The 21,057-nt window shown below is 38.8% G+C and overlaps 1 protein-coding gene across 5 annotated transcripts in view; it reads right to left on the reverse strand.

The window, feature by feature from the left end:
- The window catches only part of Stil (STIL centriolar assembly protein), a 45,328-nt gene that overhangs the window by 12,477 nt on the left and 11,794 nt on the right, over positions 1–21,057 (reverse strand). For 3 of the 5 annotated variants that reach the window (XM_027402485.2, XM_027402486.2, XM_027402487.2), the window contains 9 exons: positions 20,318–20,565; positions 18,239–18,322; positions 17,138–17,224; positions 14,445–14,595; positions 12,699–12,808; positions 10,665–10,779; positions 7,685–8,596; positions 3,548–3,713; positions 1,095–1,323 (listed from right to left, as the gene is read on the reverse strand). In XM_027402485.2, the coding sequence (XP_027258286.1) occupies positions 1,095–1,323; positions 3,548–3,713; positions 7,685–8,596; positions 10,665–10,779; positions 12,699–12,808; positions 14,445–14,595; positions 17,138–17,224; positions 18,239–18,322; positions 20,318–20,565 (2,102 nt within the window). Of the gene's footprint in view, positions 1–1,094; positions 1,324–3,547; positions 3,714–7,684; positions 8,597–10,664; positions 10,780–12,698; positions 12,815–14,444; positions 14,596–17,137; positions 17,225–18,238; positions 18,323–20,317; positions 20,566–21,057 lie in introns of those variants that run through there. The other 2 variants (XM_027402488.2, XM_027402489.2) reach the window with 2 other exon arrangements.

Genomic DNA, 21,057 nt, shown 5'->3' on the forward strand with positions numbered 1-21,057 from the left:
CTGAATGAATGAATGAATGAATGAGCTAATGTGGGGAGAAACTATGTCAAAGATAGAGAAATAAATATGATCATCACCCTGTTCCAGGAACTCAATTTTGCTGGGGAGATGTTTTTAAATAAACTGGTACCGGTATGAACATTTAATTGAATCTGTGATTAAAACAGTATTATAAAATTTTAAAAATGTGTTTCTCTTAGCTTTTTAGAGGTACATTCTCATTGTCTAACTATTATATAATCAATAATTTAAAATAGCAATTAGTATCACAAGGCTTTTAAATCTGAGAAAATTATTTCAAAGAACACTTGCTAAATTTTGCCAAATTTACTGAGGATTTAAATGACATTGGAATCATTAATAGAAAACTCCTTAATGGAAAAACTTCAAACATATGTGAAAATTGTTTAACAAAACACCACATCCAATGTTCCAAAATTTACTATTTTGTCAATTTTGTTTCTGTATTTAGTCAGCTCATCTCCTATGACTTTGAGGCTAACATATAAAAATGTATTTTGTAGGTAAGTATTAAAGTTGTCTCTTTCAAATCTAATTGCACTGTCATCTGGAACCCTGACTCATCAGAATCTGACACTTGCTATAAAAAGACATCAATGAAAATGCAGTAAGTATATCAATATCTCAAAGAGGAAGAAAATGTACACATTGGTGACTGTAATAATAGCACACAATGTATTTCAGAATTACAGAGCAGATCTTAAACGTTTTCACCACAAAAAGTATATGAAGATATAATTTTGATTGCCAGATTTAGTTATTCTATACTATGTGTATAAATGTAAAAATCACATTCTAAACTAGGCAAAGGGCATGCACCTTTAATCCCAGCACTCAGGAGGCAGAAGCAGGCAGATCTCTGTGAGTTCAAGGCCAGCCTATACATAGGGAGATCCAGGACAGCCAGGGCTGCATAGAGACCCAGTCTAAAAAAAAACAACAAACAACACCCCCAAAAACAAAACAAAACACAGCTCCCAAATATAAAATATATTCAATCCTTAGCACTGCAAAGAAAGAAAATGTTAAAAAAAAAAAAAAAGTAGGGTGAACCAGTGACCAAAGGCTCTTACTTGGATTCAGGAAGTGGATGATTAAATTCTTCCACAGCAAGATTGCTTTCTTCAAAACTGGGAATGTCAACCGCTTTTAATGAAGATGCACTACCTGGAGGACTTGCCACTTCATTATTAATATCAACAGAAAAATTCATGTCTTCACTGGAAATCTTGGTATCATCTTGTTTTAGCTGTGAGTCAGGCTCTTGATCATCACATGCTGCATTCCAAAACAAGCTAGCACCTAGATGTTAAAAGAGTTCAGATACTAGAACAAAGACTCAACTATAAAGAGAATAAACAAAAGAGCTTGTAAAGACCATCTACATCATCTTAACAAAGTTACACTGTTTCAAATTACCTTTAAAAAAATGCCACAAAGAGAAACAGGTAAAAGGCAGGAAGAGAGAAAACCAGTGACAAAGGGAAAGGGGACATCCTATGTCCTGCTGTTCAAGAGCATGCCCATAACTCCACCACTCAAGAAGCTAAGGCAGGGGGATCTTGAATGGGAGGGCAGCCTGGGATATGAATCGAGTTCAAGTCAAGGCCAATCTGGGTTACATTAGTGGGAGTCTGCCTCAAAATAAAATGGAAATATCTAAGGAGAAAAAAAATATACATGCAAAAAAAAAAAAAACATTTCAAAGATCTGTAAATGTATAGGTTCTCTGGTTTTGATTCTTAAGTAGAGTGTTCTAAGAAACCTTGTTAGAGGTGCACAGGGCAGGTATCTAAAAAATCAAGGGCTTTGGGGATAAAGAGACAGCTCAATGTGTGAACTGCTTTTTAGATCCCTAGCGCCCATGTAAATGCCACCTGCTGGCCAGCAGCCTAGATGAAACAGCAAAAAAGACTGTCACAAAAAATAAAGCAGAGACAGATAGATGTCAACTTCTTACATCTATTCAGACCTACAAGGTTCAGCACACCTGTACACATATGCATAAAACACAAACGCACCTTAAGAACCAAAAACAAAAATCCAATGCTTCTCCAATGTAATGAGCCATTTGTACATGCTTTCAGAGCCAATCTACATACTATTTATTTATACTCTGTTACATAAACTCACTTTATTTTACCCAGCTTCATAGGTGAAGTCATAGGTTTGATATGCTAGTCACACCTTTTCCATTACACATAAGAAAAAATTGCGGCTGGAAAGAAGGCTCACTGGTTAAGTGCACTTCTTCTTGCAAAAGACCTGGGATTGGTTCCCAGCACTCAAATGGTGATCCACAACCTTCCTTAACGCCAGCTCCATAGGATCTAACGACATCTTCTGACCTCTGCTAGCATCAGACATATAGCTGGTGAACATCCATACATATATGCAGGTAAAAACAAAACAAAAAACTCCTACACATATATCTAAAAGAAAAATAGATTTACAAAAATAAGACACCCATCTATACACTACCTCAACTAATTTCTTGTACCATGACCTATGTACATTTTCCAACCCAGGAAACACTGTCAGTGTAATGGTTTGAAGAAGCAAAAAATATAAGTTGAAATGATTTCTTTCTTCTTTTTCTTTTATTTTGTTTTTGAGACAAGGTGTAGAGTCCAACCTGGCCACAAACTCAAGACTCTACAGATTACTGGGACTACAGGCATGCACCACATGAAAACATTTTCTATTTTGAGTGACTTTATGAGAATAAATCAATAATGGTTTAACTTTGCATTCATATATTTTAGAAAAAAAATAACTTTACAAAAACTTGCAATAGGTCCTGCTGACTCTATACCTTTAGAGAAAATATATGAAATAAATATGCTTCTAAGAATCTCTTAATTCAAATGACTATTAATAATTTGTTTTGGAACTGGGCAGCAGCGGTAGCCCATGCCTTTAATCCCAGCACTCAGGAGGCAGAGGCAAGTGGATTTTTGTGCATTCGAGGCCAGCCTGGTTTACAGAATGTTCTTGGACAGCCAGGGATATACAAAGAAATCCTGTCTTGGGAAAACCAAAACAAAACCAAGCAAACAACCAACCAAACAAAACTACAATATAGTGAATACAGAAATTTATAAGACAGAAAAACACTACACTTTGGTGTGTGTTCTGTCTGAATGCACATGTGAACATACATGTACAAATACATATGGATAGCAGAGTGTATAGTCATATACATATAGTCAGGTGTCTTTCTCTACCACTCTCCACCCTATATTTTGAGAACTGAGCCTACAGCTCACTGGCTGGGCAAGACTCACTAGCCGGAGAGCCCCAGGAAATCCTCCTATGTTAGTCTTCCCAGGACTAGGATTACAGATGCACATTACTGCACCTGGCTTTTTACATGGGGCTGCAGATCTGAACTCAGATCCTTACGGTGTGTGGCAGGCAGGCACTGTACTAAGCCATCTCCTTATCCCCCACTCCATTCCTTTCTTTCAAAAAGCAAATGTGAGTTGCATTAAAAACTAATTTCTTACGATTGAAAATTAGTTACCTGTGCTCACAGCAATGCTTACACTATTTCTCATGTGCAAGCCAGGCGAAGACTGTGCTTCCATGGAAACCAGCTCCACTTGTTTTGCCGCTTTCACAGTGTCTTCCACAGTAGTTGTCTTAGGGGAGCCAGGATTTAGAGACTGTGCTTCCAATAAGCGCTGAATCTGCATCAATTAAAAACATACATTAAACAGACAAGGAAGCAATCAACAAAACTGGTAGCAGAGTTTAGTAACAAATTACAATTACTCTAGTTATTACAGAGATGACTTTTAACTTACATTTTCTCACAATACAATTAAATCATACCACGAGACTTATTTAGTACAGAAAGCCATTATCCTTAGTTACTAAGATTCACTTTCATTATGTATAAATTTAAAAGTGAAACATACAGGTGGTTAGATTAGTAACCATAAATTGACACTTATGCAGAAAAGTCTGAATGGCTTCAAGTCATACTTTCTATTCAAATACTTCACACCAATGCATTTAGTCTTACTTCACTTATAAATTAAGAATGGAGACAGAGGCATACCCTGAGCTTCATGTACCAAACATTGAGCATTTTACACAAGATTCTTTGTTGTAGGATATTATTTTAAGATGTGTTAAGCATGAAGCAGCAGGTGGCAGCTGCCATGGCCTGCATGTAGTGACAAGGCCAAGTTGGGGGGGTCACAGGACTTGCTGCCTCTGTGGTGCTCACCACCCTTCTCTACCTCCGCATCCTTGCACATGCTATGCTGCTCAATGCTGTTCTTCCTGCCTCTTTACCTGCTCTCTTCCCACTCTTCCATTAGGTCTTGGCTAGACTATCAGTCCCCACATTCTGTCTGACCTGGGGCACTCCTTTACTATTTTACCTTCAATTATGTTCCAATTTTTAATGCATAGATTTTCATACCTGCTTTATGGTCAGATCCACACAGATGGCTTGATGTGAGCTCAATCCATAGTGGAATGAATGAATTCTCTCTCTCTCTCTCTCTCTCTCTCTCTCTCTCTCTCTCTCTCTCTCTGTCTCTCTCTCTCTCTTTCTCTCTCCTTCCCTCCCTCCTTCATGTTTTCTTCTGCATGAGAACCCAGAGTCTCCCACACACTAAGCTGCACCCTGGACTTCCATTGACTATATTCTTCCTGGTCTGGTCCATATCACTCTTGTGTTGAGATAGCCTCCTGTGGGCCTGGCTTGTCAGCCTCTCTCTGAGAAGTTAACTTCCCAAGGCCCTGATTTGTTTAACGATGTAAAGATGTGTTGCCTTTGTTTATGCTGCATTTGTTTAACTCTGTGAAGCAGTGGTTCTTCGACTGTCTGAAACACCTAATGGTCTAATAAAGAGCTGAATGGCCAATAGCAATGCAGGAGAAAGGAAAAGTGGGGCTGGCAGGCACAGAGAATAAATAGGAGGAGAAATCTGAGAAAAAGAAAAAGGAGCAGCAACAGAACAAAGGGAGGACATCAGGGGTCAGTCATCCAGCCAGCCATGAAGTAAGGGTAAAAGCAACATACACAGAAGTAAGAAAAGGAAAAAGCCCAGAGGCAAAAAAGTAGATGGGATAATTTAAGAAAAGTTGGCTAGAAATCAGCCAAGTTAAGGCTGGGCATTTATAACTAAAAATAAGTGTGTATGTGTGTGTGTGTGTGTGTGTGTGTGTGTGTGTGTGTGTGTGTGTGTGTGTGTGTGTGTGTGTGTGTTTGTGTGTGTGTGTGATTTATTTGGAAGCCAGGTGGCAGGGCCCCCCAAAGAGTTAAAAAAAATAAACAACAGTAATTCTTTTTATAAATTTTTGTTAAAAATTGCTTGTTTGGCTACACTGGTGTCCATGGAGGCCAGAAGAGGGCACTGGATTCCCCAAGGCTTGAGTTACAAGCTATTAACATGGCTATGAGCTACCATGTGGATACTGGGAATTGAACCTGGGTCCTTCAGAGGAGTGGCCAGTGCTCTTAATCACTGAACCATCTCTCCAGCCCTATAGCACAGATTTTATGTATGAATTTTACAATTCTACAAAGAGATTACTATTAAAATTGATTTTACATGTGAGAAACTTGAAACATTACAGTTACCTGTTGAGATTATATGACCAGTAACAAAACTGAGGAACTAACATCAAGAGCCTTCCCTTCTCCTTTTCAAACAGAGATGTAATTTACATACTTTAGAATTCACCAATTCTGAAGGTGATAGTATATTCACAAAATATGAAACAATAATCACTATTAATTCCAGAACATTTCAAACCCTAAAGGCCTCTATATCACTCACGGCCACTCCTTACCACCCCTCTCCTGCCCTTTGTACCCACCAACACACTCTATGCGTTTGCTAGTTCTGGACATTTCATAGACATGGACATTTCATAGACAGAACTAAGTCTTATGTCTGGCTTCTTTCTCTTTACATAAAGCTTCTGAAGATTAACTATAGCATTTATCAATGCTTTTGACTGCTAAGTATTCCACTGTACAGATATGCTTACTGAGTTTATCCATCTATCAAGCTGATGGACAATCAGGCTGTTTATAACTTGGCCTATTGAGAATGTTGATATGGACATTTACACACAGGATTTTTGTTTGATTTTGATTTTGTCTTCTTGTTTTAAGATGGGGTCTTGCTAAGTAGTCCCAGCTGACCTAAGCCTCGCTCTATTGCTCAGGCTGGCTCCCAGCTTGAGTCTCCTTTCCCTGCATCTCCTGGCGGTGCCACCACAGCAGCATGTGTACAGGGCTTTGGATTTTTCTTGAATATATACTGGAGTGAGGAACATCCCCCTCTGTTTGTTTTGCTGTTGATTATTTTTGTTTTTTCCCCCGAGATATTTTGATTTCTATTTCCCTGTAAATGATACTATTATGCTAGCCCAACTATTAGCTAGCCCAACACATTTTAGTGTACTAATATAATTATCGATTTCCATGCCTACATAATCTATATCGGCTGGAAACTGGATTACAATCTAAGGAATCTGTCCGTCCAATACATTTGCCTACTCCATTAAGTATCACACCAAAAATACTAGAGGAGGAGAAAGTTTGGGTACCATTTTGTATACCTGGCAAGTGCCCCACCTCTGAGCTACAACCCAGCCCAAGGCTGGGTATCTTGGAACTTTCTAGATAAACATTTCCTTTGACTTCATAATTTACTTCTGGAGGGCCTGTGAGATGGCTCTGTGGGTTAAGGTGCTTGCCACCAAGCCTCATGACCCAAGTTTGATCGCCAGGACCCACATGGTGAAAGGAGAGAAATGACTCTTTAAACTCTTGACCTCCACATGCATGCTATGGTCAACATGAACACACACAATACAATATAATAAAAAAAATTAAATGTGAATAAAAATGCATGTAAGTGGGCTGAAAAGATGGTTCGACTATTAAAGTCTACAACTGAAAGATGCAAAAAATTCTAAAAAAAATACATAAAATTAAATGCACTGAAAAAAAAAAAAAAACCCTACAAGTATAGGGATGTCCACTGGTACACTGATTGCAATAGACAGAAGTTTAAAGTGTTGACAGAACAGAACAAAACAATTAGAACGCCCATATGTACTCTTAGAAAATGACCCAATATAATAAAGTTCTATACACACTCACAATGGGAATGTCAGAAAATTATCTGGGGCCGGGGAATACTTTAGCTGGTAAAGTATTTGCCATGCAAACATGAGGACCCAAGTAAGAGCCAGATGTGATGTGCACCTGTAATGGGACAGAGAAATCCTGTCTCGAAAAACCAAAGGAGAAACAAACAAACAAACAAACAAACAAAGAAACAAACAAAAAGACTCACTGGCTAAGGATGAGAGACATGTCAGCCTTTGTACTTAGCTATATATAAAGGTTTATAGAACACAGAAAGGAAATGCAAATGTGTTATAGGTTAGGATTCACAAAAGACTTGCTCCCTGGTACTAGCCCTACTAACCAGCAAAATGGAGCTGGTTAAAATTATTTTCTCTTCACTTTATCTGTAAAACAAGGGGGACTAGAATTCAGCTTCTAAAGCCTTTCTGGTTCTAGTATTCTACAGTGCTATAAAGCATAATCACTGTAGAGAGTTGCCAGATATTAAGGAAATATATTAAGAATTTAAGAGTACCAAGAAAGCTCCACACAAACCTGTGCCTGAAGTAGTCTCAGCTGCCTGTCTTGCTCTGTGACAAAGCGATATGCATCAGGAGATAGTCCCATCATGCCATTGTCAGGTACCGTGCTGGGTGTGTGCATGCACATAGCACAAGTCTGTGGTACACACGAGTCCATATGTGAAAGGGATGGCTCTCCACTACTGCGGGAGGAATAGCCACTCCTGCCTCCCTGAGGTTTCATGGCCACTGGGCTACTCGAAGAGTAGATGTCATTATGACAAAGACAGCCACTTGAGTGAAATAATGCATGTTTTGGAAGGGCTTCATTCCGGAGGTCTTGAAGGGAGCCTACCATATTTCCCTGCCAAGAATTTATTGTACTATACTGAACATGGCCATGATGGTGACAACAGTTGCAGGTGTTTGTGGAATAGTAAGGGGTTAGTGAAGGAATAGGACCTTGAAGCTCCATTGGTCTTGCTGAATTATGGGGCGAAAAAACAAAATTGTGTGGGTGGGCTTGCGGAGCAAGTGAGGGCTGCCTCGAATTCAGTGAGGAAGGTCTCACAGGGTGGTCTTCCTTTTGCATGCTCCCAGTAGAAACTGCTTGAAGTGTCTCAGATACATCAGGAAAAGGTGCATTAAGAAGTGGTTTAGCATTAGTGTTCCTGAAATGGGGCCTTTCTTTCTTACAGGTAGGTGACTGCTTCCCTCTGCAATGTCTCAAAGCAGTGTCCTGGCTTAACTTATTTGGTATCCCTGTCAGGGCAGGCTCCCCAACGTCAGCTTCGGTGCTGTGTTTGTCATCACAAAGATCAGGCTTGGATTGCTTCATCAGCACAGGGTTTTCCATTTCCAACGGGTTAGACTGATTACTTGAGTCTGTGAAGTTGCTGTCCAACACAAGCGAAAGTTCAGGGACAGATGGCTGGATCTTAGAAATCTATAAATGGAAGTAAAGTGGAAATTCTTTTTTTTTTTTTTAAAGTGGAAATTCTTAGCAAACTTATTTGTTCTGTTTTCCTTAGACAAGTATTTCCCAAATAATATTCAATTACGTACTAAGATTTGTTCCATTATTTGGGCCATCAACAAATATTTCTGGGTACATGGCAGGCAGTAGAAATATAACTGTGAGCACAGTAAACAAGGTTGCCCTCAAATATGGTTAATATTCCTCCAACTCATTTAGATTTGTGAGATTAGATATGGTAGTCTGAATGTACTTGGCCCCCATAATCTCATAGCGAGTGGCACTATTAGGAGGTGTGGCTGTGTTGGAGTATGTATGGCCTTGTCGGAAGAAGTGTGTCACTGTGGAGGTGAGCTTTGAGGTTTCCTATGCTCAGGATACACCACTCAGTGTCACAGTCAACTTCCTGTTCCCTGCAAGCCAAGATGCAGCCAGCACAAAGTCAGCCTGCATGCCACCATGCTCCCTGCTATGATAATAATGGAGTGAACCTCTGAAACTATAAGTGAGCCACCCCAATTAAATGTTTTCCTTAGAAGAGTTACCTTGGTCATGGTGTCTCTTCACAGCAATAAAAACCCTAAGTAAGACACTAGATCTCTCTACATAGTCTTGGCTGTCCTGGCACTCACTCTGTAGACCAGGCTGGCCTCAAACTCAGAGATCTGCTTGTCTCTGCCTCCCGCTGGAATTAAAGGCATGTGCCACCTCTGCCACTTCACCCCAGGCTCCAAGACTTATTTATTTAAAATGGAACTCCTTTTATTTTGACACTGATTGACATTGTCTAGATTACAAAAAAAGAGAGAAAGTGCATTATACTACAGTTTCTTACCTTCACTCTGCCAAAAAGTTTACCAGGCAGAATGCTTCAACAAATACAGCAGCCCATGTTAATATTCCGTAAAGAAATAACACTCTGACAAGCAGTGGTGGCACATGCCTTTAATCCCAGCACTTGGGAGGCAGAGGCAGGTGGATCTCTGAGTTCAAGGCCAACCTGGTCTACAAAGCAAGTTCCAGGAGACAGGCTACACAGAGAAACTCTGTCTTGAAAAACCAAAACCAAACAAACAAAAAACTACTCCAATAAATACTTCAGGATAGTTCTCCACTAAAGTTACTCAGCTATTTCTTTTATTTTTACTAAATAAAAGAGATGGTAGCGAACATAAAATCTTTTATACTATAATTTTTTTTTTTTTAAAAGCAGTGCTGGAGATTTCAATACAAATTTTAAGCTGGAGGGTTAAGAGAAAGAGATGAAGGGCTGGAGAGATGGCTCAGTGGTTAAGAGCACTGGCTGCTCTTCCAGAGGACACAGGTTCAGTTCCCAACAGCCACATGGCAGCTTGCAACTGTCTGTAACTCCAGTTCCAGGGAATCTAATACCCTCACAGAGACTATATACCAGTGCACATTAACTAAACAAATCTTTTTTAAAAAGAGAGAGAAAGAGATGCTCTGGAAGAAATTTAAAACACCCAACAGTATGGGTGGTGGAGGATTGTGAACCAAATTAATTTTAAAAAATCTTTTCCATTTCTTTTCCTTTCAATTAAGTCCACTTAAGGTAAACATTTCTAAAATATCTCACTAGCTGGTAACAATAAAAAAAAAGTATGACAAGCAAAGTTATTGGCAACTAACCTCTAAATATAAGCACAAATGTTTTCTCTGAGTATACTAACAAAACCAGGTGCAGTGACAGAATGCTGAGTCCACATGATTGCTGGAAGCACCGAATTCTGAAGCTAAAGCCCCAGAACTGGAATCCCGGTTGTACTGCTTACTAGTTGTGTGACTGTGAACAGCTAACCGACAGAAACCTCAGTTTCCTTATACTTATGTGTATTTTCTTACCTATATGTGAACATACGTATACACTATCAATTATATGCACATATGAGATACATACATATATTCCTACATAAAGCTATACTGGCTAGAAGGATTCTTATACAAATATGAGGTGGTATTTAAGCGCTTTACTATGTAAGACTTCTAGCTGAAAGTGAGTTCATTTTAAGAGCACTACCTTTTCACTCACTGGGTGAGGACTGGGAATTGGTCTTGGAGAAAGATCCTCATCTTCAAAGTTAGCATCATGCTTATTTATTGGTAATTTCCCAGGAGATACTTTTTGGGGAGATCTAAAGAGTAGAAGAGGCGACAAGAAAAACCTTCAGCAAACCAGGATTGTTTTTTCTTTTCTGAAAAGTGATGTCATTTAGTAAATACTCAAACATATAATTTAGTACCTAACAGCTACAGATAATTTTCTTAGGTCAGTGTTAGTTTACCAGGAAAAATGGTCTATGGTGATATATTATTTATTTATTTGACAGAAGAATGGATAAGAGAAATGTGGTATATTTATATAATGGAGTACTACTCAGTGGTAAGAAATAATGACATCATGAAATTTTCAGGCAAATGAATGGAACTAGAAAAAAATGATTCTGAGTGAGGTAACCCAGACCCAGAAAGACAAATATGGTCACTGGTAAGTGGATATTAGGAGTAAAGGATAGGATAACCAATCTACAATCCACAGCCCGAGAGGCTAGATAACAAAGAGGACCCACAGAGGGATGCATGGATTTCACGGGGAGGGGAAAAATAGAAGAGATCTCCTGGGTAAACTGGGGGTAGGAAGGGTTAAGGGGATTGGGGAGGATGGGAACTTGAGGGAGCTGGTTAGGTGGGCTTGACCCAGGAGGTGGGTTGGGACTGGATGGAGGGAGAGAGTATCAAAAGAGATGTCTTGATGGGGGGGGGCTCATTTCAGGGTTAGGGAGAAACTTGGTGCCAGAGAAACTCCCAGTAATCCACAAGGATGACCCCAGATAAGAAACCTAGCAATAGTGGAGAGGGTGTCTGAACTTTCCATCTACTGTAATCAGATTGGTGACTCCCCTAATTGCCATCAGAGAGCCTTTATCCAATAACGGTTGGAGGCAGATGAAGAGATCCACAGCCAAGCACTGGGCTGAGCTCTGGGAGTAAGAGCCAGGGGAAACTCACAAATACAGCTGACCTGAGCTCATGGGAGCTCATGGACTCTGAACCAACAGTTAGACAGCCTGCATGGGACCAACTTAGGCCCTTTGCATGTGTGTGACAGTGTATAACATGGTCTATTTGTAAGGCTCCTAGCTGTGAGATCTGACTTGGCACTTAGCTGGAGGAACCTGTTCCCCATACTGGATTACCTAGCCCAGCCTTGATGCAGTGGGAGGAGTTCAGTCTGACCTCATGTGCCATGTGTGCCTTGATGTGCCATGCTTTAGTGCCTATAGGAGATCTGCCCTTTTCTGAATGGAGATAGAGGAGTAGAGGGGATAGAGGGTGGGCAGGAGAGAAAGGAGGGGAAACTGTGGTTGGTATGTAAAATAAATGAAAAAGAAAGTTAATTAAATAAAATAATTTTTAAAAAGTAAAAAAAAAAAAGATTAATATGTTTTCTCTGATATGAGGATATAGATTTAGCTATAAATTTATGTGCCTGAAAACCAAGTGGGAACTATTAATGGAAAGAGGGCAGGGAGGAAGAAAGTGAAGTATAGATATGAGCAAAGCACATTATACAAGTATGAAAATATCATAATGAATCTCATTATCTTGTACTCCTACTAAACAAATGAATAAAAGAACTCAAGAAACAGACAAGACAGTTGCTAGGATGATTTAAAAATAAAAATGGTTTCTAACGAGTCAATGGACAAACTAAGATTGCAACAACCAACCAACCAACCCCTAGTATTCAAAGATAGTTTTGAGCTGAGTTTATCAAGTATCTTTGCCAGAAATAATTGGAAGTCTTAAAAAAAAATCCTTATATATTTTGGGGTGGAAGGAATGTATGCCCCCACAGGTAGAGGCCAGAGAACAACTCTGGGGTCACTTCTCTCCTCCCACCTATACTTGGGTTCCAGGGATCAAATTCAGGTCAACAGCAAGTGACTTTATTCGTTGTGTAAATATTACTGGCTCTGAAAATATTTAAATATTCAATAAAAACTAATAATGAATAAAGAAGATATATATGGCAATAAAGATTATCTTTTACCTCTTAACTGACAGACTCTTGGATATCTTGCTCAAAAACTCTGCTTCTGCATCTTGACTTTCAGCACTTAGCTCAAAATGGATTGGATTTTTGTCAGAAGATTCAACATTCTGAAATGAAGGAGGTCATACTTTGAGATCTGATTTACAATTTATCCCAACAGTAGCTCTGGATCACTGGCAGAAGGAGCACTTCTGATTTTGGTAATCTGGCTTCTGTAGAATGTCTGGCTTCCTGCTTTGTATGTGAAAATGAAAACCTAACCCTGTATTATAAAACTCACTAGGTAACCAGAGATTCAGTGAATAATTATATAAAAACATAAAAAAAATTTCATGAAATGATACAATCCATAAATAAGTCAAAGAAAACAAGTTGAGCTGAGTGGAACCACATGGTTATTTGGAGTTACTCCAAATTCTTATAATATGTATTCTTATATAGTATTCTTATAATAATGAATATATTTTTATTACTTATCTTGAGACCTAAGATAAACAGTAATTAATAAAACAGTGTTTAAACTAGTAACAATGGTAGACATATATAACCCTAGGAAACTAGGAGACTGAGATAGGAAGATTATTCAAGCCAAGGAGTTTGAAGCCAGCCTGGGCAAAAAGGAGAGGGTGTCCTTTATTTTTTAATTTATTAATTTTATTATTTATTTTGAGATAGGGCCCCCTCTACATAGCCCCAGATACCCTAGAACTTACTATGTAGACTAGTCTGGCCTCTAACTCACAGAGGTCCTTCTGCCTCTGCCTCCTAAGTGCTGGGATTGAAGGCATGTGCCACCACACCTGGCTTATCCTTTGAAGTTAGTTCTTACATAACAATTTCAAAGACCTACTTTCTCTGTTTACCTAGATTACCTGTTTATCTGATTACCTAGATTCATCATTTATTTTTAGAGACAAGGTCTTGGCCTGGTTCTCCTAGAACTCAGTGTGGATCAGGCTAGCCTCTGAACTCACAGATAACCACCTACCTCTGCCTACTGAGTACCAGGATTAAAAGCTTGTGCTGCTAGGCCTGGCTCCTAGATGCATTTTTATGTACTTTGTTGGTTTTCTAGGACTGGAGTTACAAATGGTTGTGAGTCACCATGGGGATGCTGGGAACTGAACACAGGTCCTCTGGAAAAGCAGACGGTGCTCTTAACCACTAAGTCATGTCTCCAGCTCCCATGAAAATCTTTTATATATTACTAATTATATCTATATATTTTAAAAATAAGTTGTAACAAGAAAAACACTAACAAAAATTAATTCTCAACAGTACAAAATAATACAATGTATAAGGTACTGACAAAATGACTAGAAAAAAAAAATCTTGACTATCAACTTGACTAGATTTCCATTCACCTACATAGATGAGGAATCTCTGAATATTATTGGTGAAGGTGTTTCCAGAGAGGACTAATTTATAAAGACACACACAGAATGTGGATGGTACCATCTCATGTGCTGAAGCCCCGAAAGAAGCAAGGGGTGTATAAAGTCAGTGGAGTGTCTGTATTCCTGCTGTCCTGCTTCTGGGTCAGCCATCAAGTGAGTAGCTCTCTCCTCCGACACAGTCCTACTACCATCATGTTCTGCTCTAGCACATGAGGCCAACCTACCATGGCCTGAACTCTCTGAAACTGTGAGCCCTAAGAAATCTCCCCTTCCTTGTTTGTCTCAAGATACTTTGTCAGGAGCGATGAGCAAAGTAACAGGCACACAGGTGAGCCTAAGCACTTACATTGAAAAGATGTAAAGTCTCCTTGTTGGTTAGTAACTGAAACTGAAGGCCAGCTGCCCTACTGTCACAAAGCAGGCACTCATAAAATTCAGGTTCCTTATGTGTCAACGAATAAAGAACTATGATGAAATTTCCAGATTCTGAAAAAACCCTGAACAAAAAAATGGCATTGAATTAAAATTTGGTGCTAATAAAATTATACTGAAAGATCTCCCAGATAATTTCCCCAATCTAGTCAACAGACTGTATAAAGTATGCATACTTACCTTTTGTTCCTATTTTTTAAAGATTTATTTATTTTTATTTTTCTAAATAATTTATTTAATTTTGTGTGCATTGGTATGAGGTGTCAGATCCCCTGGAACTTGAGTTGTGAGACAGAGAGGTGTGAGCTGCCATGTGAGTGCTAGGAATTGATCCTGGGGTCTCTGGAAGAACAGCTGGTGCTCTTAAACACTGAGTCATCTCTTCAGCTGCCAGATTTAGTTTTGTTTCTATGTGTATGTGTTTGTCTACACATATGTACCTGCATGGCATGCATGCCTGGTGCCCTTAGAGGCACAAAGCCAGTATTTGGGTACTGAGAATTAAACCAGGGTCCTCTGTAAGCACAATCAGTACTCAACCAATGAGCCATCTCTCCAGCCCCCTTGTAAAACATCAAAACAGGAATGTATAAAATGGATATTGAAACCTTCTATTTCAAAAATGTATATGTATATACATATATACATACATACATACACACACACATACACATATTCGTATATGCACAATGGTATACACCTGTAGCTACATGGAAGAATGAAAAAGCCCACCTGAGCTTTTAGTGAACATTTACTGTCTATAGAAACTTAAAACAAGATGAGTAATTGACAGCTAGGCAGTGGTGGTGCATGCCTTTAATCCCAGCATGTGGGAGGCAGAGGCAGGCAGATCTCTGAGTTCTAGGCCAGCCTGATCTACAGAGTGAGTTCCAGGAAACTCAGGGATACATAGAGAAACCCTGTCTTGCAAACCCAGATGGGGTAAAAACATAATTGATAATCCTCTTCTAGTCTCCATAAACAACAGGAATGCATAAGATAAATAGACATGCATGCAGAGGAAACACCCATACACATGAATAATAATAAAAATTTTAAAAAGAAAGAAAGAAAAGATTTAGCACATTTCCTCGCTTTTTGTCTGTCTGCCTGGGACAAGAACTCACATAATGTAGGCTGGCTTGGAACTTGCTATGTAGCCAAGGCTGGCCTCAAATTGATCCTCTTGCCTTAGCCTCCCAGTGCTAGGATTACAGGTAAGGTAGGCTTGTTTTAGAACCAAAACAAAACAAAACAAAAAAAAAATTCACTTGGAAAGGTGAATAAAACATATAACTATGAGTATCTGGAAAAAAAAATTACAGGGATTCTTTTATTTTAGTAATACTCCCAGAGTGGGAAAAGCAAGAAATAAAAATCATAAATTTGACTTAAAATAAAAATCTTGGGGCTAGAAAGATGGTTCAGCCATTAAGGGCATCTGCTGCTATTCTAGAGGACCTGGGCTTGATTCCCAGTACCCAGCTGGTAGATTACAGCCAGTTATTTCCTGCACTGTAACTCCAGTTCCGGGGCTACAAGGCTCTCTTCTGGCATCTGCAGGCACTGAGCATGCAAATAGTACACAGACATATATACAGGCAAAACACACTTAGAACAAAACAAATAGTACAACACAAAAAAATAATTTTTAAAAAGTCTGGGTATAGGTCAGAGATGTACAAAGCTTTGGATTGGAGACTCAGAACCATGAGGAAAAAGAATACAGTCTGGGAAAAATACTGTAACTCACATTAAATGAAGTAACAATCTGAGGGAAGAGAGTTTTGCTCTAAGTAATTAGTTATGTGTTGTATGTGCAGAGAGAAATAGGGAAAGAGAAAAAGCAGGGAAGTGCATGACCTTACAAATTAATGAGAAAGAAGCACAGTCTAAGAGAAAAGAGCACCCCAGACAGCACCTACAAGAGGTCAGGGACGCTGGAAAAGATGATGCTGCTTCTATTAGATTAGCAAAGATTAGCAAAGGCCTCTCGCTGCTTCTTCTTCACTCTGCTCTTCTCTTCTCCCACCTACCTACCCGCTTTCTCTGCCTCTCTATGGTGACCGGCCATGTCAAAAAACAAAAAAAAAGATTATCAAAGGCTTCTGTAACCAGAAACAGCAGCTCACACCTGTAGTTCTATCAGATGCTGGGGCAGCAAGACTGCCCGAGTTCAAATTCAATCTGGGCTACACAGTGAGTTCAAGGCCATTTTGGTTAGAGATAAAGACCCTGTCTCAAAAGACTGAAGAGAAAGCAAACAAAAGCTCTCCACTCACCTGTTTTGAGCTCACATCCTGTCCTTTCTGTCCAGCATCCTTATTGGGTGATTTTTTACTCAGAGCCTCTGAAGTTAACACAGCCTATGCCTACCTGTGATAGCTACATAGCTTACCTGCTTACTCTTTAGTCTTTAGAGCAGTCAATGCTCTTAACTTCTGAGCAATCTCTCCAGCCCAAGGATTATTTTTCTTAAAGTATGCATTTATTAAGCATTATGAAAGATTAAAACAGTATATGTATTATACAATTCACTGTAATATAAACCAATACGATATAGACAGAAAAACAAACTAAAATACTATAGAATAAAATATCACTTGCCTTTCCTGAATAGAAGAACTGAACATGTATCTCAAGCAGCAAGCCCATACTTGTGGGCTATAGATATGTATAATTCCAGAGAGCCAACTAAAAGAAAAAGACAGAAAGTAAATAATTAGCCAAGTATGGTGGCACAAGCCTATGGTCCCAACACCTGGAAACTGTGGCAAATTCTTGGGTAGCATGGGCTACGCAGGGAGATCTTACCTCAAAATAAAAACAAAAATAAAAGGGAAAACCCCTACAAGTTATTTTTAAATTAACAAGCTTTAGATCACATCCTTTCTAAGACTGATTCTTGATACTCAACAGCAATACATTAAAAGCTTCACAAGTAAGAAATCACTTGGTAATTCAGAGGCAGACTACATCAATATAGATGGCAACATAAATATATCACATCTACATAAAGAAAGAGATAAGTACATGCTCTTTGTTCTCTTTCACTTGGATGTAGGAGAGAAAAATGGTTTGTGGAGGTAAAAGTAGGATGTCAGAATAAACTGGCCTGGACTGGAAATGAATTAGAGGAAACTAAAGTTTGTGGCTTAAAACTAGAATTGTGAAGAGGATCAAATGCTATAATGGGTTTTTTCTTTACAGTGAGTGGGTTAATGGCCTTGAGAAAGACAATTCAGAAACTCAGTATTAACACTAAAGGGAACTTCTGTACACTGCATGTTGTACAGAATTCTAAATTCTATTATGTTGAGCCCTGGATTCAAGATACCATAAAGCCAAAGGTAATGAGAGAAGGTTGGAGACCTTCAACTTCAATTAGGATTCAGAAATACCGTATTTTAGCTATTTTAATAGCTAAAGAATCACCAGCTTTTGTGGCTTCATAAAATGAGATTAAGCTAGGCATGGAGGCATATTCATTTAGTCCCAGCATTCTGGAAGCAGAGGCGGGAGGATCTCTGTGAGTTACCAGCCATCCAGGGCTACATAGAAAGGTCCTGCCTCAAAAAGAAAAAAACAACCAAATAAACACAAAAACCAACACAAAAGATGAGCTCAATACTCATAATACACTTAATTTTCCCAATTTTGTGGATGCACACTAGCCTGAAAGGATGTCTTAAGTAGAATAATACTTACATTCCCACTAACGGTAGAGAATAAACCTTGGGATCAGACTCCAACAAAAGCAACAATTTTCGTGTCTCATCCATGGTAACATATCTAAACAGAAGAGACATAATTTTAAGTATGTTCTTTTAATCCAAAAAAGACAAACTGAGTCTTGAAACAGAATTTAGGTAAGTGGATAAAAAGGAGACTACAGAGACAATATGTAAAACATTTTTTCTATTAAAAGAGTCATTTATGATCACATACTTAAAATAATTTACTCATCAACTTTACTTACATGCTGCTTTTAAACAGTGTTAACATTAAAAAGGACAATTTCAGACCCAATTAAGTTACTGAGAAAAGTGAAATTCCTGTTACTGGAACTATGCAAGTATCCAGGCAACTTGATAAAGACAAATGTGACCTCTCAGTGAAAGAGACTGCATTAAGGGAGGTATAATTAATCCCTCCACACATTCCTCCAACCTCTGCCAAAGATTATGATAACAAAACTCAAAACCCACTTTCCCTAAAAGGACATTATAAAAACTCTGGACTGGATATAACACTAAGCGAGGGGCTGATGAGATGGCTCAGTGACTAAGAGCCCACACTGCTCTTGCAGAGGTCCCAAGTTTGGTTCCTAGCACTCATGTTGGGCAACTCACAACCACCTGTAATTCCAGAGGATCTAATATCTTTTGGTCTCCTCAAGCACCCACACTGACTTTTACAAACCTACTCTTAAATACACATACATACACAATTTAAAAAACCGAAGAAACTAAAACTGAATATCCCTGTGTCCTGCTTACCACCAGAATACAAAGGGAACACAGATAAATAATGCAAAGACAATATATTCTGTGTGAAGCACATGGGAATTAGCACAAATAAAAAGAAAATCACTTGTTGGTTAATTTTAAAAGAAAAAAAAATCTCACATTAAGAAACACTTTATGGTGGCGCACGCCTTTAATCCCAGCACTCGGGAGGCAGAGGCAGGCGGATCTCTGTGAGTTCGAGACCATCCTGGTCTACAAGAGCTAGTTCCAGGACAGCCTCCAAAGCCACAGAGAAACCCTGTCTCAAAAAACCAAAAAAATAAAAAATAAAAAATAAAGAAAGAAACACTTTATTATTCCAAAAGACATAAAGGCTTCATTCAAATACTTTCTGTTGATTGTAGATTTTGATCATTTGTAATATAATTAATATATTACCTTCTCTGCCATTCAACCAGCAGACAACACTCTGGTCAGAATGTGAAATTCAAAATGGAACTTCCTTGTTACTCCAAGGAAAAAGTCCTTTTTTCCTTCTTCTGTTAGAGTAAAGCCTACCATGGCCAATGTTTTTGGCTCTAGAGACCTAACAGGAACTAGGGTGGAGTCAGTGGGAAATGAAGCCACAAGTGTAATGCTTACAGTCACTTCTGCTCAAACCGTCAAGCATGGGTACTTCCACTGTGGAAGCGTGTCAGTACATGTAAAGTGATAAATCAGAGAAGCAGTACTGCTTGCTGAGGATCTGAAAGCATGCATCTCCACCCAACAAACTCAGGGACAGTGAGACGGGAAGGAGTCTGCTCCTGCTTTGTAAGGGAACTCCACCCTTAAGCAGTTGACCTTATGAGCAAGAGCACTGCAAATCTTTAATGGGGTCACTATGCAGCCCTGGCTATTTCTGGAACTCACTATGTAGACCCAACTATAGGCTCAAACACACAGAATCTACCTGCTACTGCTTCCTAAGTGCTGAGATTAAAGGTGTCCGACATCATGCCCTGAAATCTATTTTAATATAATTTTTTACTACCAACTTTTTTGTAGGGTGAATCAGTACAACTTTGCAACAAAAAATAATAGGCTGTGTTATACTGCAGCAGCTGAGTGTATGCTTTGCATATACAAGACCATGGGTTCAAACCCTGGCAACAAATATTTAGAAATAAGTAATCTTATCTCCCCTGATTACTGATCAAATGGCTGGATCTCTGACATGAAAACTGACTACAGTATTTAGTACTACATGGGTATCTTGAAAAATATATATTAATTTAACCAATATTTATGAGCTTAGACTAATGGATCTTTTACTTACCCATGTTTATAGGTTCCTTGAACTTGAGAAATATTCAGATTACTACTTAAGTTTCTTGCCAAAGCTGTAGGAATAATAGGGATAGGCTTCACGGGTACACATTTGAAAGAATTTGCTAGAGTTATTGCTGTCCAATGAAAGTCAAAATCCACACCTTCCACACTCTCCCTGGGGGTGATTTGAGCTCGTAGGGAAAGCAGCTTTCCAAAGTCCAAGAAATCTTTGCAACACACATGGTACTGTAAAGCCTGAGGAGCCAATATTATAAAATTATAATTCTGAAATGCATTTATATAGCTTTAAAGTTCATTTAACATTGTTACAGATACCTCTATAGTATCTTTCAATGACAAAATTAAATTCGTTCTAATTCACAACATTTCAATTCTCATTTCTTTCACATGATCAAAAAACTATGTGAATAATTTAATCAACAGTCCTAAGCTCCATCATAAGTTTCCAACTTGGATGTCCTAGAAGCTCTTCAAATTCTTTTTCGTTTTTTTGGTTTTTTGAGACAGGGTTTCTTGTGTAGCCCTGGCTGTCCTGGAACTCGATCTGTAGAGCAGGCTGGCCTTGAACTCACAAAGATCTGCCTAGCCCTGCCTCCCAAGTGCTAGGACTAAAGGCTTGTGCCACCACCGCTCAGCTGCCATTGCTGCTTTTTAAAATACCACAACCAATCTGGTGAGTAGAAACTGAAATCATTTTGCCTTTATTTGCATTTTCAAGATTACTAG

This window comes from Cricetulus griseus, chromosome 2 (genome assembly GCF_003668045.3).
Source record: "Cricetulus griseus strain 17A/GY chromosome 2, alternate assembly CriGri-PICRH-1.0, whole genome shotgun sequence".
Classification (NCBI taxonomy): Eukaryota; Metazoa; Chordata; class Mammalia; order Rodentia; family Cricetidae; genus Cricetulus; species Cricetulus griseus.